This window comes from Mobula birostris, chromosome 9, assembly GCF_030028105.1.
Source record: "Mobula birostris isolate sMobBir1 chromosome 9, sMobBir1.hap1, whole genome shotgun sequence".
Classification (NCBI taxonomy): domain Eukaryota; kingdom Metazoa; phylum Chordata; class Chondrichthyes; order Myliobatiformes; family Myliobatidae; genus Mobula; species Mobula birostris.
The window spans coordinates 93,737,800-93,763,205 of NC_092378.1; the positions used below are offsets into that span (position 1 = coordinate 93,737,800).

Consider the following 25,406-nt stretch of genomic DNA (forward strand, 5'->3'; position numbering starts at 1 on the left):
CTCCTGTACTTCCTTCCTGATTGGTGCAATGAGAAGAGAGCATGTCCTGGGTGGTGGGAATCCTTAATGATGGACGCTGCCTTCCAGAGGCACCATTCCTTGAAAATGACTTGGATACTGCAAAGGCCTGTAAGCGGAACAAGTGCTACACATGCCCTTACACTTCCTCCCTTACCACCATTCAGGGCCCCAAACAGTCCTTCCAGGTGAGGCAACACTTCACCTGTGAGTCGGCTGGGGTGATATACTGTGTCCGGTGCTCCCGATGTGGCCTTTTATATATTGGCGAGACCCGACGCAGACTGGGAGACCGCTTTGCTGAACATCTACGCTCTGTCCGCCAGAGAAAGCAGGATCTCCCAGTGGCCACACATTTTAATTCCACATCCCATTCCCATTCTGACATGTCTATCCACGGCCTCCTCTACTGTAAAGATGAAGCCACACTCAGGTTGGAGGAACAACACCTTATATTCCGTCTGGGTAGCCTCCAACCTGATGGCATGAACATCGACTTCTCTAACTTCCGCTAATGCCCCACCTCCCCCTCGTACCCCATCTGTTACTTATTTTTATGCACACATTCTTTCTCTCACTCTCCTTTTTCTCCCTCTGTCCCTCTGAATATACCTCTTGCCCATCCTCTGAGTCCGTTCCCCCCCCCCCCCCCCCCGTCTTTCTTCCCGGACCTCCTGTCCCATGATCCTCTCGTATCCCCTTTTGCCTATCACCTGTCCAGCTCTTGGCTCCATCCCTCCCCCTCCTGTCTTCTCCTATCATTTTGGATCTCCCCCTCCAATTTTCAAATCCCTTACTCACTCTTCCTTCAGTTAGTCCTGACGAAGGGTCTCAGCCTGAAACGTCGACTGCACCTCTTCCTACAGATGCTGCTTGGCCTGCTGCGTTCACCAGCAACTTTGATGTGTGTTGCTTGAATTTCCAGCATCTGCAGAATTCCTGTTGTTTACTCATGATGGAGCTGACTAATTTTACAACTTTCTGCAACTTACTTCCATCCTGTGCAGTCCCCTCCACCCCGCCGATACTAGACAGTGAAATAGCCTGTCAGTATGCTCTCCACAGAACGTCTGTAGAAGCTTTTGAGTGTTTTAGGCCATCTATGTGGGTAGATAATAAGGTGCAAGGCCATAATGAGGTAGATTGGGACGTCAAGAGTCTGTCACATCATAGCAGAGGTCAGTTCAGTAGTCCCGACAACAGCAGTATTGAAACTGAACTGGAGCCTGGGTTATGGCTTTCTGGCTTTGCAATCTTCTGCCCAATGGGATGGGGGAGAAGAGAAAATGTCTGGGATAGAAGGGTCTTTGATTATGTTGGTTGCCGTTGAATCTGTGGAATTCTCTGCCACAGGAAACAGTTGAGGCCAGTTCATTGGCTATATTTAAGAGGGAGTTAGATATGACCCTTGTGGCTACGGGGGTCAGGGAGTATGGAGGGAAGGCTGGGGCGGGGTTCTGAGTTGGATGATCAGCCATGATCATAATAAATGGCGGTGCAGGCTCGAAGGGCTGAATGGCCTACTCCTGCACCTATTTTCTATGTTTCTATGTTCCAAGGGAGTCTGTAGAGAAGAGTTTTGTCTATGTGATGTGCTTGAGCTGTGTCCGCATCCCTTTGCAGATTCTTGCAGTCAGCTGTACCTGGTGTAATATCCGAAGCTTTGTTGCATAGAGCCAAAGGTAACAGTATTGGCCAATCTTCAACTGATTGGTCAACGGTAAGGGTTATGACATCTTTGCTCTGTTCAGGGTCCCGACTATGGTCAGAAGTTTAAGTTGCATTGAATTTGATTTTCTAAATTTCTCCGAACACTGAATAATTAACTTCATATAACAGCAACAGCTGGTGGTCAGGGTGTTTCTCTTCTCCTGTTATGCCTTGGAAGTGTACCTACCCAATCATGATGGGCAATATACTGCAAGATGAAGCTTACCCCTGATTCTGGACATGGTGGATAGTTCATCATGCAGGGATCTTGCTCATACTCCTGCACATGAATTACTAACTGTGATGTGATATGGAGTGAGTAACCCCTCTGTGTATCAGTAGCACTTGTGTCTGGAGCTCACCAGGACCATTATGTTTACTCAATTCAGGATAATACAGGGTGTTACTGGCACGGACACTTACAGCCGTGTATGGCAACAAGTCAAGTCATAAATGGCAAACTAAAGTGCATAAGTTAAATATTGTATGGTACGGAGCAGGTTAACCTGTGACACTTTGAATGCGAAGTGGCAGGGAGTTCAGAAGCCTAATGGCCTGAGGGAAGAAACTGTTTCACATCCTGACTGATCTTGTTTTTTATGCATCGTAGTCTCCTGCTTAATGGTAGGAAGACAAAGAAGATGCTGGATGGATGGGTGAGATCCTTAATGATACTAGGAGCCCTGGGTAAGCCGCACTCCTGATAAATGTCCCCGATGGATGGTAGAGAGACCATTCAGCTGTTCTCACTGTCCCTTGTAGGGACTTCTGGTCCGAAACCCAGCTGCTTCCATACCAGATGGAGATGTAAATTGTCAGGACGCTGTCAATGGCACTCCTATAAAATGCAATTAAGATGGGGTGGAGGTTGGGGGAACCTCGCTTGCCTTGATCTCCTTAGGAAGTGGAGGTGCTGCTGTGCCGTCTTGTTCTGGAAGGTGATATGAAGGGACCAGATGAGGTCATCCCAGGAACTTGGTGCACAGAACTCTTTATGAAGGAGCCATGTATTCACAGAATGGGATGGTTCATCTGCACCTTCCTGAAGTCCACAATAATTTCCTTAGTCTTCTCCACATTCAGGATCAGGTTATTCTTCTCACACCAATTCACCAGCCACTCCACTTCATCTCTGTAGTCCATCTTGTCGTTGTTTGAGGCCATCCACAAACTTGATGACAGGGATTGAGCTGAATCCTGTGACACAGTCATATGTCATCTGTGTGAACAGCACAGTGACAGTGTTCAACATCATGCGATTAGAGACGTTGCCACCCACACGAACTGACTGAAGTCCAGAATCCATTTGCAGAGGGAGGTGTTGAGACCCAAAGAGGACAGTTTCCCCACCATTTTCTGGGGTACGATGGTGTTAAATGCCCGACTGGTCTTTAAACAGCACTCTGGTATATGAGACCCCATTTTCCAGATAGGACAGAACAGAGTGGAGGGCAGACGCTACTGCATCGTCAGTGGATCGATTCGAACGATAAGCAAACAGGGAGGGGTCCTGTGCAGCTGGGAGTAAGGCTTTAATGTGCTCCACGACCAGCCCCTCAAAGCATTTGAAAATCAGTTTGGAGGGGTGGTCAAATACACTTAGCCCAAAACTGTACAAATCATGATTTGTAACACTTCAGAAACCAACATGGCTCTTACTGAGCATAGACTAAGCCGTCCTTTAAAAAGCTAAGATTTTCAATTAGCTGGATCATGTTGATCAAGTATAGAAATCTGCTGTTTTTAAGTGAATGCCTGTAAATGGCTCTTGCTATTCAGCAATATGGCTTAGTAAATCTTCACTTTTATCAAATGCTGCTGCATTCAAACACAAGAATAAAACAAGCTTGACTGCTCCTTATTGGTCTGTAATCAGACACAGCAAACCCCAGTCAACGTCGAGAAAATCTCAGGACATAGTGAACAATCATGTTGACCAATCACAGAATGATTACAGCAGGGGTCCCCAACCTTTTTTTCGCACCGTGGACCGGTTTAATATTGTAAGTCAACTATAAATCACTTTGTTTCTAAAAGGGTTTATCTAATGAATTTAATATTAAACACACAGCGCATATTTTCCTCGTATGAATATAACGATAAGTCAATCATAAGTCATAAGGAGGTTCCTTATGTCCAGTCTATTCCGCAATTTAGTTTTCGTTGCGCTCATTGCAGAAAACTCCGCTTCGCAGAGATATGATGTTGGAAATGGAAGCAACGTTTTCAGTGCTTTCATGGCTATCTCAGGGTATTCAGCCTTGACTTTGATCCAGAATGCGGGCAGAGATGTTATGTCAAACGTACTTTTCAGCCCACCGTCATTTGCAAGCCCGAGGAGTTGATCTTCCCGCGCTGACACGGATGATTCACTGGGGACATTCACAAGTGGGTCACGGACCCATTCCTTTGCACGTCTTGGGTCATTTGGGGTTGGGAAGTAACGCTCGAATTCTGTCAACAGCGAAGATAGGTGACCGCGCACCAGCTGTGAAAAGGACAGTGCAGCCTCAGTTTCTCCCAAAATCCCAGTTAATGTTGGGAACATGTCAAATATGCCCCTGTCCACTCGCCGTTCCCACAGTTCCAGTTTGGCTTTGAAAGCAGACACCTTATCTGCCAACTTGAAGACAGTTGTCATTCTCCCCTGAAGTGACAAATTGAGTTCATTGAGTGGGTTGAAGATGTCACACAGATAAGCGAGTTTTGCTATCCACTCGTCACTGAAGTGTGCTGCCAGTGGTGACTTTTTTCCTGAAAGAAATCTCTGTAGCTGCTTTCTTATCTCGAAAACCCTGGCCAGGGCTCTCCCCCTTGATAGCCACCTGACTTCAGTGTGTAAGAGAAGGTATTTGTGCTCTGCATCCATTTCTTCACAAAGCTGCTCAAACAGACGTGAGTTCAGGGCTTTTGCTTTGATGTGATTGATAACTTCAACAACGTCACTCAATACATTGTTAAGATCAGGTGACATTTTTCAGCTGGCCAGCATTTCCCTGTGTGTGACAGTGTGTAGACTGGCATTCAGGAGCAATCTCTTTGACTTGGGTAGTGAAACCAGACTCATTAAGCTGTTCCAACAACTGTGCTTCGATGTCCTCCGTTATGTCATCGAATCTCCTTGAAACTGTGGTAGCTGAAAGAGAAACCTGTGCCATCTTGTTAGCTGCAGCTTCTCCCAACAGTTCACGGCACATGTCCTTGGCAGCAGGCAGAATCGATTCTTCACCAACAGTGAAAGGCTTCTTTGCTTTAGCAATATGGCTAGACACTAAGTACAACGCTCTCAGAGCAGCAGCAGCATTTGTGGAGGTGGTGGCTCTCAGCACTTGCTTCTGTTCCGCTTGCTCACATTTTTTCCACTCAAAAAAAACTCAATGGGTTTGTCTTTAAGTGCAGGGTGCTTGGACTCAAGGTGCCGAAGCAGTTTTGAGGGCTTCATTGCCTCATTAGACAGCTTGTCTCCAAAGTCACACACAGGAGGTTTGGAGCATGAGAGTCACCGGTTGCAATAAAGCCATATTTTATGTGCGACTCGTCGTATTTTCTGTTGAAGGAAGCTTTCTTTTTTTTTGCAGTCTCAGCCTCCGCTGTCTGCATTATCATCATCGTTAGGCCTTTTCTGTCCCCTACCATCTCTTCCAAAGAAACTCTCAAGCAACGTTTGTTTTTTACTCATCGAGTAGTTGTAGGTTAATGACCGACTGATGTCCTCGCGTGGGTAATGACCTCGAGTGTGTTCAAGTTCAATAGTGGGCGTGACTGGGAATGAGGAAAGGTGCGGTTGCTCGTATCGTTTACTCGCGGCCCGGTAGCACATGCTTTGCGGCCCGGTACCGGTCCGCGGCCCAGTGATTGGGGACTACTGGATTACAGCAAAGGAGTCAATTGGGCCATTGATTCTGTACCGGCTTTAATTAGTCCTGATCCATTGCCTTCTTCCCATCACCAGAATATTTCTGCAGTTTACCTGTTGAACATATATCTGCCTCTAACAGTATTTGTGAGTGATCTCTGACAGTTCTGGTGCAGACAAAACCTGCCTTCTCACCAAGTGTACACTCCATTGGGTTGGCTGGCATGACCATCAAGTTAAGTGGAATAAAGTTGGGACAAATTTGACAGCTCAGAACTGGGCAACCGTAAGTCATCTGTAGCCAGAAGTGCTGTGTGAATAATCTGTTCTCAGCTTCCTCCTGAAGTTCTCATAATCTCAGAACCCAGTTGTTAGTTAATTTAGTTCACTCCACAACGCTGTCAGAAAGCAGTCAGGAACGGTTGATAATGTAAAGAATTAGGACAAGACAGTATCTTGGCTGTGATGCTAGAAGTGTGTGCTTCAAGGTAACCGAGGCTCAGGTGGCACAATCATTAGTAATCAGAACATATTGACTTGAGGCCCCACCACAGCAAATTATTAATAAAATGGAAAATGTTGGAAACTCAGGCAATAACCACATCATCAGAACAGTTACGTGACTTATGTTTTTATTTCAGTTTCCAGAATCTGCAGGGCTATTCCTGAATTTCAATATTAGCTTAATAAATTTGGTTAATAATTTTAAAAACAGCATGCCTTGATAACAATGAATGCAAGTCTATTAGATTATTGTGAAAACCCATCCGCTCCTTCAGGGAAGGAAATCTGTTGTTATCTTATTTAGATAATATATGACATATAATAATTTGGTTGATTCTTAAAGTGGTCCAGAAATCCGCTGTACTGAGTGAAGGATAGACAATTAATTCTGGCTTTGCCAGCAATGACAACCCCCCAAAAAAAATTGAATAAATAAATAAATATATAGATATAGAGATATATAGAAATATATATATATAGAGAGAGATATATATATATAGATACATAGATATATATATATGCACACACACACACACACACACACACACACACACATATATATATATATATATATATATATATATATATATTTATATAAATATATATATTTTTTAAAATATATTTATTTATTTATATAAATATATATTTTTTTAAAACCTGTATCTCAAGCTGTCTCAGTTACAACAGGATCATCCATCTAAAAATGTGTAAAATTGCCCAAGTGTGTCTTGTCTACAAAAAAAAAGGACAAATTTAATGGAGTGCTTACTGCCCATTTAGTCTACTGTCTAAGTGATAGTGGGAATTGTCATCCATGCTATCAAACACTGTTGACTCTCCATCAACCTGTTCACTTGATTTGATTTTTGCCTGGACAATTTGCTCTCAATCTCTTCTATGAAGCAGGATTGAACTCCAAGAGGTGAGATTTACCACCATGGGGGCACCATTTAACTGAGGGGTAGCATCAAGAAACCAAAATGAAAGTCAAGGCAAAAGCACTATTGGCTGAAGATAAACCTCCTGTAGAGAAAGATGATTATGGTTGTTGGAAGTCAATCAAACACAGCTTCAGGAGTAAATCCACATCCTACAGCAGCTCATTTCAGCTGATTTGTCAATGGCCTTCCATCATAAGATCTGAATATGTGAAGTCTGCTGATAATTACAAAATATTCAATTCCAGTAGTAGCTGGCCATTCGGGGAAGCAGACCATACCTGCATGCAGCAAGACCTGAACAATATTCATACTTCCACTGATACAAGACATTGTAAGTGCTAGACAATGGCTATCTTGATGTTATATCATGAGTTCCCCTGATTAACACTGGAGGTGATCATTCACCAGAATCGTAACAGGATAATCTACAGCTGCTCTTGTTGTAAGAGCGCATCAGACGTTAGATCTGCAACAAGGGACTTGCCTCCTGACAACCAAAACCTTTCAACCATCTACAAGGTGCATCAGAAAAATGATGTAATATACCAGGCAACTTCAATAACAGTTTAGAAGTTCTAAACCATCCAGGACAAAGTGGTTTGCTTGATTGACACCACATCTGCAATCCTACACATACAATCTGTCCATCACAGCTGGTGCATCATGGCTACAAAATGCACCATCTTCTACAATTTCCTCCAAAATGTAATCTCTGCCACCAAAAAGAAGGGGTTAAGGAGATGAGAGCATCACATACAAATTTCCCTTGCACGCCATGCACAACCCTAACTTGGATCACTAGGTCTAAATGCTGGATCTGTTGTACAACAACAAAGACTACAGTGATCTACAAGTAGGCTGGAAATAAATGAAGGCCTTATTGTCTATGCCCACATCCAATAAATCAAACCTTTCAGCTGTCACAGAGCAACAAAAAGCTATCAGGATTCACTGCGTTTCTCTCAGAATAGGTCTTGAAGTAAGAGCAAGTTGCTTGTGCGTGCTAAATAAGTTCAAAGTTCATGGTCTGTAACCCTCCATAGCTATTGCTGTTCCATGTATGCTGTCAGTCTGAAATATGTTGCCCAAAAGCACGTTTGAAATGCAATTTTTTTAATACAATAATATTCTTACTGTTTTAATGTGCCCCACAGTTATCTGTCACGGGAGTACCCAGAGATGGCGCTGCTTAAGTCTTTGCTGGCTGGTTTAACGCTCCCAACACGGACTGGGCTTGTTGAGGAGAATGTTGAGGATGAGGATGGGGGTGAGTACCATTCTGCCAGCCCGTATCCCAACTATATCTGTAAACTTAAGTCAGTGATTATGTGGGAGAAGGAATGGAAGTCTATGTGGTCAGATTATTTCTGTCACAAAATCCAGTTCTACTATGATGTTGTAAGTCCACATTTCTTTGAAAATTCTGCAGGATACGAATATACTTGTACTACAGGATTTCAAAATACTTGTATTTATTTGGGACCTATCATGTATTCAAATAGATAAAAAGAGCTTCACAACAAACTGAGCATTTATTGAAGCCTTGTCACTGTTCTGTTGTAAGAAATCATAGCAATTAATATCTGTACCATGGCTTCTACACATAGCAATGTAACTATATGAAGATAATGGCCAGAATCATCCTTCCTTCTTGCAGTGACTCTGGAAAGGTGATGAACTATGTTCGCTCTGCCAGGCAGCTGGAGATCAGGCGCAAACAAATCTTGCAAGAATTAAATGTTATTCCTCCTGTAGACGATCAAACTATGGTCTTCCAACAATTGAAAAGTGAGAACTTAGCCTGAAAATCCAAAATACTGGAAATATTCAGCAAGCTGGGCAGCATCTGTCAGGAGATGAATAGAATTAATTATTCAGTTTAATGATGGTTTATGAGCTCAGAAAGGCCATCAATCTGAAATCTGATCTTTTGAATATTTCTGGCAGTTATTCTTTTGTGTCTGCCCACAGTATTCATAACAGCGTGCATTGAAGTTTAATGTCAAACAGGAACTATAAATGGGAAACTCAACTCATTAGATTGCAGGTGTAAACTGCATTTAACAAATCCATAATTATTCAACTAGCTGACTTCTTGAAACTAGTAAGGAAATTCCATTTCAGTCCTCAATTGCTAACTGTATGTTTAAATTATGTTCCTCTGCCCCTCCCTGCTCCCCACTCTCCATCCCTCTCAAAGAGGAAGAAACATCCAGCTCACTCCCACTGGTCAGTTTCTCTGCCATGACTCCATTGACTTCAGCTGAAGTGGCACCGTTCCTTCAAAAGATTGCAAGAGCTCGTGCTCTAGAAGGTAAGAGAACAGAGGAATAGTGTCTATCACAAACCTGAAGGAACTGAGAGAAAGCTAACAATGTACAAGAAAAGATGAAATGAAGGCTGTCTGCTGCCCTTGCTGGGGAGCTGTTATTGTAATCTCTGTAGCTGAGGATGGACTAACTAATCATAGAGGATGCATGTTAATCATACATCAAATTGATTATTGGGAAATGAGGGATTTCATAATTAGAGAGCAAGACTGGTCTTCACATAGTTTGAAGAATAAAAACTTAAAATAATTTTGAACTATTGACGGACCCAGAGCCACAGGCTGGGTATTCTGCTGCTGCAATGTCTTGCTTCTTGATTCCATGAATATTATAACCTGTGGCATTGCTGGCAGGGGCAATGGTTATTGCTATTCCTATTATCTTCTTGTGAAGAGATAGTCTCTGCTCACTTAGATAAAAGCAGTTAACAACACACAAGATCATCCGGCACTGGTTGACTGTCCACTACTTCAAATACTCTTTCCTTCATCACTGGTGCAGCATTGCTGCAGTACATACCATCTACAAAATGCATCGTGGTTACTTACCCAATCTATTCTGACAGCATCTCCCAAACCCGTTAACATCTGCAGGTTCTCTCCAAGCCACATACCATCTTGGCTAAGAAACACTGTATATCGGCTGTCTTCCTTCCTTGCTGACTCTAAATCATGGAACCCCTCTGCATCATCTCTGTGAGAAATTCACAAAAAAGACTACACCAGTTTGCCATCTTCTCATGGGCAATTAGCAAAGGGCAGCAAATGCTGTCCTTGCTAGTGACACCATATTTCAAAAAACACATGAAATAGATCAGCCAATAGATATTGTACCTGAATAGGAATCATGTGTGAGGACAAACAGTGATTAGCTATAATCTTTACCATAGGACTGTGTTTTGTGGCTGCTCCAATTATGTTCTTATAGTCTTAGATCCAGGGTTAGCAGCCTGTGGATCTGGGGTCATACACTACCCTATGAGAATGTTTGTGCAACTCTCCACGTAGCTCCTACAGAGTCTGTGTATGCCTTTCTGGCCCAGTTGTAACATTGCTTTCGGTCCATAGGAATCCACAGGGTGCTCCCACTTCTTGGAAGGAGCAGCCTGAAATGTTGAATGGGAGTAGCATATTGAGGACTGGGAGAGGCACAGGGAAATTTGTGCCTCTTCTTGAGACCAGAGAATAGTCATGTTCCAGTGATCCCAACTGCTGGGCTCTACCATATGCTGTGCTAGAGAACAGAGAGTCATGGAACCTGTCTGTCCCAAGTCCAGATTGTAGTAATGGTGAAGGCAGGTCTGTTGTTGGCTCTATTTGCCATTCCAGAGAGGCCTTTTACAGAGCTGATGCAATGGGCTTATAGGATTCTTTAGATTACTATCGCTGCCCCAGCCTCCCTCTCCAGAATTTCTTGTTAGAGACAGGTACATGTGCATGAACATGAGGGATTCCATGTAAAACTGATGTTAGGGTCAGACTGGAAGAATGCCCACTGTCATGATTTAGACCAGTGAGAAATGCTTGCCCACCAAGAAGGAGAAGTGAACATCAGGACCATTTTTTATGAAAAAGAAAACTTAGCTTTTTTATACAACAACACAAATTTCTGGAAGAATTCAGCATGTATGTAAGAGAATTAACAGTTGACATTTCAGGTCAAGACCCTTCAACAGTACTAAGGATACAGAAGGCAGCATGTTTATAGGTTTCTGAATGACTTAAACTCTTCCGGCTGCATCGTTGCATAGGATCTGAGTCATTATTGTCTTTTGATTGGTCTATTCAGTTTAAAACCCTTTCTACTCACCAGCCAGGTAGTCAGGAGTCAGACAATATAGAAACAGGCCCTTCAGCCTACCACATCTATGCTGCATCATTGTACTTATCCCATTAACCCACATCAGGTCTGTAGACTGCTTTAGTAGTCCAATTACTGTGTTCTGTGTGGAAAAAGCTCCCTCAGACCCTCTCACCAAGCCACCTTTTCCTCGCTCTAAACTATGCTTCCTTGCCTTAGACTCTGTTGCCATAAGGAAAAAGATTTTTACTGGACAGGCATGTTTTTACCCTATCTATGACATTCATAATTGTATATATATCTACCAGGTCACCTCTCAGCCTCCTCAAAGGTGACCTGGTAGATATACAATATATATACACATAATAGAGGAGTCAAAGCCAACATAAAAGCCAAAGAGAGGGCATATAATAGAGCAAAAATTAGTGGGAAGTTAGAGGAAGCTTTTAAAAACCAACAGAATGCAGCTAAAAGGTCATTAAGAAGGTAAAGGTGGAATACAAAAGTAAGCTAGCCAATAATATTAAAGAGGATACCTAAAGGGTAAAAGAGAGACGAGAGTGGATATTGGACGACTGGAAAACAATGCTGGTGAGGTAATAGTGGGGGGGGCAAGGAAATAGCGGACAAACTTCATCAGTCTTCACTGTGGAAGACACTGTGTGGTGAAAGCTCCAGGTGTCAGGGGTAATGAAGTGTGTGAAGTTGCCATTACTAGGGAGAAGGTTCTTGAGAAACTGAAAGGTCTAAAGGTAGATAAGTCACTTGGACCACATGGTGTAAACCTCAGGGTTCTGAAAGGGGTGGCTGAAGAGATTGTGGAGGCATTAGTAATAATCTTTCAGGAATCACTAGATTCTGAAATGGTTCCGGAGGACTGGAAAATTGCAAATGTCACTCCTCTCTTCAAGAAGAGAGGCTGGCAGGAGAAAGGAAATTATAAGCCAGTTAGTCTGACCACAGTGGTTGGGAAGATGCTTTAGTCGATTGTTGAGGGATGTGCTTTCGGGGTACTTAGAGGCACATGATAAAATAGGCTGTAGTCAGCATGGTTTCCCCAAGGGTAAATCTTGCCTGACAAATCTGTTGGAATTCTGAAGAAATAACAAGCAAGACAGACAAAGGAGAATAGGTTGATGTTGTGTACTTGGATTTTCAGAAGGCCTTTGACAAAGAGCCATTGTGAGGCTGCTTAACAAATTACAAGCCCATGGTATTACAGGAAAGATTCTAGCACGCATAAAGCAATGGCTGATTGGCAGGAGGCAAAGAGTGGGAATAAAGGGAACTATTTCTGGTGGGCTGCCAGTGACTAGTGGTGTTGCACAGGGATCTGTGTTGGGACTGATTCTTTTGATGTTATGTCAGTGATTTGGATAATGGAATTGGTGGCTTTGTTGCAAAGTTTGCAGACGATGTGAAGATTGGTGAAGGGGCAGATAGTTTTTAAGAAGTAGAGTGGCTACAGAAAGACTTAGACAGATTAAGAAAAAGAGCAAATATATGGCAGATAGAATACAGTGTGGGAAGTATATGGTCATGCACTTTGATAGAAGAAATCAAAGTGCATTGACTGTTTTCTAAACGGAGGTTAACTTACAGGTTGAGTCTGTGGTTTGGAAGGCAAATCCAAAGTTAGCATTAATTTCAAGAGAACAAGGCCAGGATGTAATGCTGAGACTTTATAAAGCACTGGTGAGGCCTTGCTTGAAGTATTATGAGCAGTTTTGGGTTCCTTTTTTTTTTTTAGAAAGAATGTGCTGAAATTGCAGAGGGTTCAAAGGAGGTTTATGAAAATGATTCCAGGATTGAATGGCTTGTCATATGAAGAACATTTGATGGCTCTGGGCCTATGTTCACTGGAATTCAGAAGAATGAAGGGTGACCTCATTGAAACCTATCAAGTGGTGAAAGGCCTTGATAGAGTGGATGTGGAGAGGATGTTTCCTATGGTGAGGGAGTTTTAAGTCTAGCGGACACAGCTTCAGAATAGGGGAGCATCCTTTTAGAACAGAGACGAGAAGGAATTCCTTTAGGCAGAGAGTGGTGAATCTGTGGAATTCATTGCCACAGGTGGCTGTGAATGCCAGATTTTTATGTATATTTAAGGCAGAGGTTGATCGATTCTTGATTGGTCAGGGCATGAAGAGATATGGGCGGGTGGGGTAGGAGAGGGGCTGAAAGGAAAATGGATCAGCCATGATAAAATGGCGGAGCAGACTCGATAGGCCAAATGACCTAATTCTGCTCCTATATCTTACTATGAAAAAGCTCTCGGGAAAATAATCCCAAACTGTCCATTCACACCTGAACTAAAATGTTTCAATACATTGAATCTTCTCTGCACCCTCTCCAATGCTATCACATCTTTCCATTAGTGTAGCGACTAGATTTTATTTTTAATGCTGTCTCATTTAAAAAATAAACGTTTAGACAAGTGATCAAAGCTTTGCTAAAATGTGAAGTTTTAAGGAGTGTTAATGGAGAGAGACAGACGAGAGAAAAGTTTAGGCAGGGTGCCTCAAAGAAAAGATTAGCTTTATTAGTCACGTACACTGAAACACAAGTAAAATATGTTGTTTGCATGAATGGCCAGCATAGTCTAAACGTTGCCATGCTTCCAGTGCCAACTTATTAACCTGTACCCTTTTGGAAACTGGAGCACCCAGAGGAAATCCATGCGATCACCGGGAAAACATACGAAGTCCTTACAGAGAGCACTGGGAATTCGCTGGCGCTGTAAAGCATTACACTAGCCACTACGCTACCATGCCGCCCTAATTTTAAGTGGTGGAGTGATTGAAGTAGGGATGTGGGCACTTTGCAAAAATGTGGATAACTTGGAAGCTTCTAGTGAGAGATTAGGTTAGAGAGGAAACTATAGCCATGAAAGCATTTGTTTAACAAAGAAGAGAATTGTAGTTTTGACTCTGTTTTACTGGAAGCCCATGTAGGTCAGTGAGCTCTATGAAAAGTTGATGCCTCATGTGTCTTCATTTATCCACTCAGACACTCTGGAAGTCCTGAACGATATTGATGAGATGTCAAAGCGTCGAGTTGAGGTCCTCTCTTTCTTTGCAGTAAGTAAAAAATAAACTAATTATGTCTCAAAGCAAACAAAACTGGGCTTCAGTTTGTTTACAGCATTTAATTAGCACCAAAACTCTGCTAACAAGTGAAGCTGACTGGTTTTGAATGCAGCTAATAATGTCTCTTAACTATGAACTGTCTGTACACAGCCTTCAAGGAAAAGCTATTGTAAGTATTAAAAAAGATGATGGATTTGCCTTGGCAGCAGAGGTGAGGTAGCACGGTTGCCTTTGGAGGAAACTGAGCCATTACAGTTAATAAGAAAACTGTTCCAGTGCATTAAGAGTCATTCCTCCTGCTCCCAGGCATACTGTAATAGGACCGTCCTGCCACCCTGCTCTTTACCGATAGGCTTGAATTCTTTATCCCTTTTTTAAGTATTGATCTGTTTCTCTTATGAATCAGATAGATGGAGGTATGCATGCAGACTTGTGCACATGCACGCAGACAGGTATGTACTCAGACACAGGTGCATGCAAACATACACAGGTGCGTGTGCAGAGACAGATACAGTTATGCATGACGCCCGGGTGCACGTACACAGACAGACGGGTGCACACACATGCACACATGGGCATGCATGAGCTGGCACAGCCACAGAGGCGCTTGTACTTGCAGCAGGCAGAGGCAGAGGGAATTCCACACACACAGACACCTTTCAAAAGCAATTTAATGCAAGTCCTCTGATTACTGACCCCCATCGATATTGGGAACTCTGTTGTTTTATAAGCTCTATTTAAATTGTCATCATTCAGTTCATCCACCCTGTTAACCTTCTTTACTCGATGGAGAAATCCCCATCCATCTTTGTGCTTGAAATGGCTCATCAGTGAACCATTTAACTAACTGACAATGGAGACTTTGGCCAGAGTCATTCAGTGTTTTCCTAGCAAGAATAGGTTTAATACAACCTTTGAGTGCTTCCTCATATATTGTCAGAGTGGCGATAAAAGTTTGGATAGTGGAGCAAATCGTATAGAGCATACTGTCATCATTCTTAGCCTGCAGTATAACACTGGCCTGTGCTGTATATGGTCACGTTTTAATCCCATTTCAGATCTAACCACACATTACCAGAACATGGTAGCCTTGGCTTGATGACTGCCTGTGAAGAGCCTAATGGATGTGTAGAGTTCAACCAGGTTTGAATTACTTCGAACACGAGCCCTCCCAGAGCACTTTCCAAATTTACAGTGAGGTACACATTTTTAAGCGATTTGAGATAAGAGACCTTTACGGCAAGAGAGGTGACCATAGAGCTTGCCTGTTTGATAGACATTTCATATGAAAGCAGCTATCTATAAAACTTGTTGAAGTTCATGTGTGTACACTGCACTTCCTTACCTGTTGAGCTTGTTGTGTTTTGAGATATTTTTGTCTATTTCATAATCTGTGATCACCAGAAAGATCTGCCTAACTGGAGTCACAGGAAGCAGATTGGTGACTATCCCCACCTCAGGCCTTACCAGCTAGTTGTATTGATATGGGAGGGAGTTTCACTCTTTGTTGAGCCTGAAAGTACAGCCCTTATTGCACAGGGCAATAAATATTCAAGTTAACTTTGGATGCATTCACAGTGTCACTTGCTGTTACTGTACTAAAAGTTTTCTTATTTCTTACAGAATGATCTCCAGCGTCTGATGAGTTCACCTGAGGAACTTTCACGGAACATCGCATTTGACTTGGCCTTGAGGAGTATCCAGCATGATCCACGGTAACTAGAGCATGTGAGCTTGTCAAAGATGGACGTGTACTCTATAACTATCATAATCTGTGACCCAAAGTGCATTATAACATTGGAATGCCGGAATTCGGGCTGTCAATTTGTTCAAAGAAATTTCCGATGAATTAGCATGAGATAACAGTCGGTCTTCCTTCAGTGCTATCGGTCAAATTACTTGCCAGGAGAATGGGAGGAATTCTACTGGACTCAACAGCAATAAGGTGTAAAGAAAAGCTACGTAATCTGGAGCTAAATTCACTGGAATTTAGAAGATTAAAAAGAGATTTGGTTTAAGGTTTCATGATATTAAAGATGCTGATGGGGCAGATAAAGAGGAACTAGTTAGGGAATCTAGGATTAGGGGATGCTGTCCACAAATTTAGGCTTAGACTTTAAAGAATAACTTCTAGGTGCAAGAGAAAGTAGATATTTAGAACTTAAATCTATAAAGAGTTTAATAATAGGCCTAAATACCTGGTCGATTAATTTTAACTCAAGTTTTTGTTGACTTGCAGTATTAAAGAATGTGGAAAAATGCCAGGTCATGATAATATGCTTAAATGGCAGGGCAAGCTCAACAGACCAAATGGCTTATTGCTGCTACCTTGTTCTCTACAGTACTTGGTTTTTTCCCATGAGGTTTATGTCATCCACCTAAGATCAGACCAGGCCCTAGTTTAAAGCCTCTCAAAAAAGTGGTGAGTTAGTAATAGTTGTCTCGTTTCTTGGGCCATCTTGTACAGGCTGAGGTACTCTTAAGGAGTTGGATACTCTTGCAATGCTGCACTGACACTAATTGCTCCAGTATTACCAGAGGCTCCTTATATCTCAGCTCAAGTTGTAGATGCCTGATGAGCATCAGCAGCACACAGCTCTATGTCTTGGCTTTGACCTACCATTTATTAGGTTATTGTTAGATATGTGGGTTATGACCAAAGCAAAAATGGCTCCAGTCACTTAGCACTTTAGTGCAAGAGTGTATCTTAGGTGTGTCAAAAATCAAACTTACAAAAATTAGTGAAAAGAGAACTTCCATTATTTACAAAAAGATATCTACCAGAAAACACAGTAATAGCTCACTCTGTACAGTGTGAACTCCTGGCAGCCCCTATCGCTCCCTCACTGAGCTCCTTTTTATTCAGCATTAGGACATGACAGTGTTAATTATGGTGCACCCACAATGCAGTAACAATCAGGTTACGAAATAATCCGATTTACCTTAAATAAGGTATACAACATATATAAAAGTTGCTGGTGAATGCAGCAGGCCAGGCAGCATCTGTAGGAAGAGGTGCAGTCGACGTTTCAGGCCGAGACCCTTCGTCAGGACTAAGTGAGGGAAGAGTGAGTAAGGGATTTGAAAGTTGGAGGGGGAGGGGGAGATCCAAAATGATAGGAGAAGACAGGAGGGGGAGGGATGGAGCCAAGAGCTGGACAGGTGATAGGCAAAAGGGATACGAGAGGATCATGGGGCAGGAGGTCCAGGAAGAAAGACAAGGAGAGCGGGGGGTGGGGGGACCCAGAGGATGGGCAAGGGGTATATTCAGAGGGACAGAGGGAGAAAAAGGAGAGTGAGAGAAAGAATGTGTGTATAAAAGTAAGTAACAGATGGGGTACGAGGGGGAGGTGGGGCATTAGCGGAAGTTAGAGAAGTCGATGTTCATGCCATCAGGTTGGAGGCTGCCCAGACGGAATATAAGGTGTTGTTCCTCCAACCTGAGTGTGGCTTCATCTTTACAGTAGAGGAGGCCGTGGATAGACATGTCAGAATGGGAATGGGATGTGGAATTAAAATGTGTGGCCACTGGGAGATCCTGCTTTCTCTGGCAGACAGAGCGTAGGTGTTCAGCAAAGCGGTCTCCCAGTCTGTGTCGGGTCTTGCCAATATATAAAAGGCCACATCGGGAGCACCGGACGCAGTATATCACCCCAGCCGACTCACAGGTGAAGTGTTGCCTCACCTGGAAGGACTGTTTGGGGCCCTGAATGGTGGTAAGGGAGGAAGTGTAAGGGCATGTGTAGCACTTGTTCCGCTTACACGGATAAGTGCCAGGAGGGAGATCAGTGGGGAGGGATGGGGGGGACGAATGGACAAGGGAGTCGCGTAGGGAGTGATCCCTGCGGAATGCAGAGGGGGGGGAGGGAAAGATGTGCTTAGTGATGGGATCTCGTTGGAGGTGGCGGAAGTTACGGAGAGTAATATGTTGGACCCAGAGGCTGGTGGGGTGGTAGGTGAGGACCAGGGGAACCCTGTTCCTAGTGGGGTGGCGGGAGGATGGAGTGAGAATTTCCAGCATCTGCAGAATTCCTGTTGTTTACAACAATACCCCCATTCCTGAAGAAATGGAATGTTCCACCTTGTATGACGGGAGAGGCACCAGAAGGCCAACCCAAGCACATTAGCTCGGTTTAGGACCCACTATGAAAATATACTGGGGTAGACATTGAAGTGTGCACACTCAGCAAAACGACAGCAGGATGACAAGGCAGTGTTTGTGTGTGTGTATAAATGCGTGTGTAAGGAGTGCGTTTACTGTATGCTCTCCATCACAGTTATAGTTTATCTTCTACCTCAAGAACGCTTTTCTGCTTAGTCCCCATATCACCTAACTCCTATGATTTTCAAAAATGTGTGGATCTCAGCCATAAATAACTGAGCATCTACTACTCAGTAAGATAGAAAGTTCCAAACTGTATGACCCATAGGGTAACAAAAATTTTCTTCATTTCTGTCCCAGTTACTATTGCCTGTCCTACAACTCTACCCCAATTTAAAATCAAAGACAGGAAAAGAAGAGGCTTTTATGTGGTGAAGCCCTCTCCAGATCATATTTTTCCTGATGTGATTGCTCCTCATTTCTCTAAACTGTATGGACCAATCTAACAAGATCTCTTGGGGATCATGCAGAGTAGGGCTTTGGTGGGTATGAAGATGGGGCAGAGACTAAGCGTGGGAGTTCAGAAAAGACAGGGTGGAGAGTTGTAAGGCCAAGTTAAGTAAGCAGTAAAGCATCTGGATCCAAGTGTTGTTGGAAGTTAATTAATATTATAGTAGACAGAGTCAGGAAAGATCTCCCAGTTCCACTGAATGCACAGTCTTTGGCTTGTGGGAATATTATACTTAACAGTTTGTACAGTATGTTACAGGAAAGGCCCTTCAAATCACAATGTTGTGCCACAATAATGAAACTAGTAATTAAATGCCTGACTAAATTAATCCCTTCTGCCTACGCAATAGCTATGACCGTCCATTCTCTGTGAACTCCTGTGCCTGTCTAATGCCTCTGTTGTACTTGTCTCATGGCCAACCATGGCAGTGCATTCCAGGCACTCACCAATCTCAGTGTTAAAAAATAAAGTAAAACGTGACCCATACATCTCCATTCAACTTATCCCCTCTCATCTTAAATGCATACCAGGATTAGACATTTTGACATTAAGAGGAGGATATTCTGCAGCTCCAGCTCTCTACTCTGTAGATGTGGAATCAGGTTTCCTGAATGTGTGGATACCTAGAAAGAAACATTCAGGAAACATCATCAATTTTAAAACTTATGATCCAGATTTTGGACTTTGAGAAGCAGTTGGTGTTGCTCTGATGTATCTTTGAAGCTACGTTCTTTTTGAATTGTCTGCTTTGGGTTTAGTCACCCCACTGCAGGAGGAGAGGGAATGGCTGGAAGTCCAGAAAGATAATGCAATAGTCCGCTGCATGTATTCACCTCTGTCTGGACACCCTATCACTTACTCCATTATTCAGAGCCAGAGTGGTGTCACAAAAACTACCTTGAACTCGATGTCAGTAAGGCCAAGAATTTGATTGTGGACTTCAGGAAGGGAAAGTTAAGGGATCAGCAGTGGAAAGGGTGAGCAGTTTCAAGCTCCAAGGCATCAACCTCTCTGAAGATCTATCCTGTGTCCAACATATTGATACAATTACAAAGAAAGCACAATGGTGGCTATGTTTCATTGGGAGTTTGAGGAGACAGTATGTCACCAAAGACTCACGCAAATTTCTGCAAATGTGCCGTGGAGAGCATTGTAACTGTTGCATCATCATCTGGTATGTAAGGGCCGCTGCACAGGATTGGAAAAAGCTGTTGAAAGTTTTAAATACAGCCAGCACCATCACATGCAGTAGCCTCCTCAGTATCGAGGACATCTTCAAAAGGTGATGTCTCAGAAAAGGTGGCATCCATTATGAAGGACCCTCCCAGCACCCAGGACATGCCCTCTTCTCATTGCTACCATCAGAGAGGAAGTACAGGAGCCTGAAGGAACAACAACTTCCCCTCTACCATCAGATTTCAGAATGGATAATAAACCCATGAGCACTAACTCACTTCTGCTTGCTCTTTTTTTGCTCTACTTATTTAATTTAATTTTTTTTATTTTGAGTATCAGTGGATTTTGGCTAATTGGGCTGTCAATCAGGGTAGCTGCTTATTTGGGACAACTCTTAAAGAACAAAAACAAAACAAGAAATTAGCTCTGATTCTCTTCATCTATTTGGGGCACTATGCCACTTATTTGGAGCAAGAGATCATTGCTGAACATTTTCTGATTAACATGGGTGGAGTGTACATGATGTGGCAGTTAGTACACTGTGCATAAAGGTAACAGTTTTTAAATAGCGTCACTTGCATGTATTTGTGTTCAAAAAGCAGTGATTTTTGTCACTGATAGTTGGTCAGTAATAAACAGTAAGACTATTCAGAACTGTTTTGCTCACTATGGTTTCAAACATTCAGGTTTGGAGATACCAGATACAGCCAGAGTGAAAATGAAACAATTTCACTACTTCAAGTTAGGAACTATGAAGAATTTGAAAGTATCCACGATTTGGAGAATGCAATCATCACGAGCACTGTTTGACTGCAGTCCACTGTCTGCACTAATTTTGTTCATTTACAGCTAAAAGAACACAGCAGCATACATTGAATGAATTCCTCTATCAATAGCTATTAGGAACTAATACACAGCTTTATAGTACTGCAGTATTGTTGATTGTGTTCCAATTTGTTTTGTATTTCATTTAATTACATAATTTATTACTCAGTTAACATTAATTTGGCACTTTTATTTCTTTTTAACTATTGCCATGAAACTACGGCTAACTGGGGCAACCGCTTAATTTGGCTAAAATGTACCAGTCCCAGTGTGTCCCATTTAACTGGAATCCACCGTACTTATTTATAGTTTTTTTTATTATTATTAGGTATTGCAATGTACTGCTGCCGCAAAACGATGAATTTCATCACATATACTAATGATATTTAACCAGCTTCTGATTCTGAGCAAAGTCCAGGCACGGTGGGTGATTTAACTGTAGAATACCATAGAAAGGGCAATAGAGGGATTCAAAAATTAGGCAGGAACTTAAGTGTTTCTTTGGTCCATGATTGTGGCATTTTATATTGCACCTTCTCAGTATATTGATATCTTCCTACAGCTTAGAACAATGGTGCAAAATGTCAACAGCACTGTCACTTTTGGTGCATCTGTATTTACAAACTAAGTCCAAGGCATTAAAATAATTGAAAATCCATAACCTGTAAGGCTATGCACTGGAGCAGCTGGACTTAAATTTTTGGCTAGCACAGTACATTGTCTTTCTCTCTATCTGTCCTGTACATCTGATTTTTGATACCCACTCATCCCCAGAATCAAAATAGTGAATCTATACATCTCTGATTCTGGGTCTTGTAAATAAAGAGATCTAAACTGCACATCCATATTCCTTGGACCGTACCAGAAAGCAGTTCTTACTTTTGTTCTCCAACTGTGGCAATGAAAGACAATTTATCTTCTCTGTGTTTTGCTCAAGTTCTAACGTTTACTTCCTATATCTGTCAAATCCATATTGTTGACTGTTTCGAAGAATAGCAACCAAATGGATTCTGTTGACTTCCAATATTTTTCCCAATTTGATTGCCCTGGTCCTTTCTTATTGTATAACAAGGGTGGATGTTGTGGATAGTTCTTTCTCCATTTGTGTTGCTGCTATTACTGGAACTCTAAACCAATCTAATCAATGATTTTTTTTGGAGGAGCAACACCTCATATACCGTCTAGGTAGTCTCCAGCCCCTTGGTTTGAACATAGAATTCTCCAACTTCCAGTAATTCCCTCCCCCTCCCTTCCTCTATTCCTATTTCACACCACCTCCCTCATAGTTCCGCCTCCTTCTACTACTATGCTTTGTTCTCCTGCTTTCCCTCCCCCACCCCTTTGTCTTCCAAATTACTGTTTTTTTCAACTACCAGCATTCTTCAAACCCTCCCCAAAGTTCTTCCTTCAGTCCTGACGAAGGGTTTTGGCCCGAAACGTGGACTATTCTTTTCAACTGATGCTGACTGACCTGCTGAGTTCCTCCAGTGCACTGTGAGTGTTCCTTTGACTACAGCATCTGCAGATTATTCTGTCTTTACAATGATTTTTTTGACCCCTATAATCTCTTCTCTTTACCCAAAATGATTCTACCTAATACTCATCTGGGTCAATATAATTCTTTATTAGGGCAATCATCATACCATTTCTCCTCTTCATCTCTCAACTGTAAGATGTTGCTCTTTTCTTGTACAAGTACTGTTTTCCTGGATGCTGCCTAGCCTGCTGAATTCCTCCAGCATTTTGTGTGTGTTGCTCAGATTTCCAGCATCCGCAGATTTTCTCCTGTTTACGATTAACTTTGGTTTCCTTTTCCAGTGTTGCTGCTGACTTTCTCCCAACATTCTTGTACTGTCTTGGCTGTGGAAATTATGATGTGGTGCAGACAGCCCTGAAGAATCTTCCTGATTACACACTACTCTGCCAAGGTAAATATGATTTGTCTTGTATAAACCTTGAGATTAGTTTATTATCTGGTAAGTTTTAAAACTTGATCCACTTCTCTCTATAAATCCCTGTGACTGAAAGTTGCCGCCTTTTGTGAAAATATGACTCTATTTAACTAGTCTGATGCCTGGTTCAAATGGTCATTGTGAACCACAGAGAGCATCACAATACTCACAAACAATACACACATGCACGCTGTACTGTAGGTGATAAAAGAGGTCTGGGGATCTCTTGCTTTCTTAATAACCCACCTTAGCTCTTGGGTATTGCTTTATTGTAAGACTTGTAATGAACCACTCTAATACAGTATAGAGATTGAATAATTTTGCAGACAGAGGATCTTCCAGGTCTGAATTGACCAGTGTGATTTATCAGATAATCATAATGACTTAAATATGTGATTGATTATGATGCAGTGATTGAGGAGTTTATTTGCCTTTACCTGAATGGTAGTGCTGCTGTTCTTTTACTTCTGACATTAACTCATTATTGTCCTTTGCTTTGTTTCTAGAGCATGCTGGTGTTCTCTTGCACAAGGCTTTTTTGGTTGGGATGTATAGCCAGCTTGACACAAGTCCACAGATTGCAGAAGCCATGAAAGTTCTACACATGGAAGCCACAACTTAAGGACCAAGCATTGTTAAAGTGATGCCTTATTGATACAGCAAGAAGTATTGGAAGAAGACTTGACGGTGGACGTACTTTTCATACAATGCCGTTGATCTTCTAATATTTTTCACATGAAGAAGTCAAACTATTCAAGATGATGCTGCACAGGATTATTTCCCAAGAACGTAAACAACTGAGAATTAGACGATTTGAACATTGCTTTTCTTGCATAACGATAGTCACTGCACTTCAGTTCATCATATGAAGATCTTTATGATGAGGAGGTGCACAGAAGTGAAATACAACAAATCTTTCAGTTTCTCAATTCTGATTTTTCCTTACTCTCACTCATGCACACTTTGCCCAACTTCAGTTGAAATGCTCCAAATAAATGTCAGGTGAAATGGAAGCCATTATGTACAATTCTGAGCAGCCAAGAGGTTTGCTAGTCCAACAAGAAACATAGCACAAAGCTGAATTCCAACCTCCCATCATACTTGAAGATGAGGCTTGCAGATGCAAATGCATAGCCAGACATTTAGTCACTGAACCCATTACTATTGTAACCAGGACTCAGTAGTGTTGTCTTAAAATTGGGAAACAATTGGGTGAAAGCCATCAGAGTTTACTTGTCTTATTGGTTCTATTAGGCTCCTTGGGATAATTCTGTGTATTGAATAAGATCTTGTGAATGCATGGGACTGTGAGATTCCACAGTCAGGACCCACATATAATGCTTCCCTGATGTTCTGTGAAAGCATTGTGCTTTTGTTGAGTTTTTTTTTATATAAAATAAATATTTGACAAAAATATTAGATATGTTTGCTGTTGTGATACAAACTGAGCAGGATAAACTGTCCAAATGACCAGCAGCAGGTGAAACTGTTGGGAAGAGTTTTTGTAGGTGGTTCTCCAAGCTATTTCTAATTCTTGGGAATTAACCTTGTAAATGAAGAAGAGACTCGGAACCTTCTAATACTTGTCATGACTGAAGCAGACATTCTGTTTTCAGCATGTCAAATACTGCTGAGTATTTGGAATCCTGGGAACAATTTTCGGCTTTGTATCAAAGAAAAGATGTGCAGCCCTGGAGAGAGTTGAGAGGAGGCTCACAAAACTGATCCCAGGAATGAAAGACTTAACCTATTTAATTTCTCTGAGCTGGTGTTTGTCAGACTTCAGAAGGATGAGGGGGAGATCTCATTGAAGCCTACCGAGTACTGAAAGGCTGAATAGAATGGACATGGAGAGGGTGTTTCCATTAGTAGGAGAGTCTAGGGTCTGAGAGTACAGACTCAAAATAAAGGGATGTCTCTTTAAACTTGAGATGCGGAGCGATTTCTTCAGCCAGATGGTGAATTTGCTGAATTCGTTGCCACAGAAGGCTGTGGAGGCAAAGTTAATTGGGTTTATTTAAGGCAGAGATTGATAGTTCTTGATTGGTAAGGGGGTTAAGGGTTATGTAGGAGAATGGGATTGAAATATCTACTATAGGAGCAAAAGAAAAATTCTGCTCCTATATCTTACGGTCTATGTTACAGATTCATAAAACGTGGAGAGCCCAATAGCCCCCATGATCATGTTATCAGAGGGACCTCATCAATATTAGTCACTTGGCCCAATGTCTCTTGTGTTTTAATGTGTTTGATTCTATTGTGAAGGTCTGTGAATGTAGTCACTCAGGCATTAATGTTGCAGTCATGCATTTCCTTTACTAATTATCACATTTTCTTTAAGTCAGTACCCAAATAATCAAATAACCTGTCCCCAAGTAAACACTTCCCTCTTTTTCCTGTAGATTATCCTTCAATTACTTTTAACCCTTTGTTGTTTCCCTACAATTTTTCTTATCAATTTTCTCAACCAAGGATGTTCCAGATCACTTACATAAACCTGTTCTGAAACTTGTGGGACTAAAGACGGACAATTCACTGGATCGCAATGATCTGCACCCAAGAGTTTGAAAGGAGGTGGTTGCAGAGATAATG

At 42.1% G+C, this 25,406-nt stretch overlaps 1 protein-coding gene across 5 annotated transcripts in view; it reads left to right on the plus strand.

Annotated features, from left to right (window-relative positions):
* ints1 (integrator complex subunit 1) overlaps positions 1-24,230 on the plus strand; it is a 143,003-nt gene extending 118,773 nt beyond the window's left edge. For 3 of the 5 annotated variants that reach the window (XM_072268403.1, XM_072268406.1, XM_072268404.1), the window contains 6 exons: positions 8,184-8,296; positions 9,230-9,343; positions 14,169-14,239; positions 15,872-15,963; positions 22,681-22,790; positions 23,321-24,230. In XM_072268403.1, the coding sequence (XP_072124504.1) occupies positions 8,184-8,296; positions 9,230-9,343; positions 14,169-14,239; positions 15,872-15,963; positions 22,681-22,790; positions 23,321-23,436 (616 nt within the window). In that variant the 3' untranslated portion in view covers positions 23,437-24,230. Of the gene's footprint in view, positions 1-8,183; positions 8,297-9,229; positions 9,344-14,168; positions 14,240-15,306; positions 15,448-15,871; positions 15,964-22,680; positions 22,791-23,320 lie in introns of those variants that run through there. The other 2 variants (XR_011887222.1, XR_011887223.1) reach the window with 2 other exon arrangements.
* Positions 24,231-25,406: the final 1,176 nt, after the last annotated feature.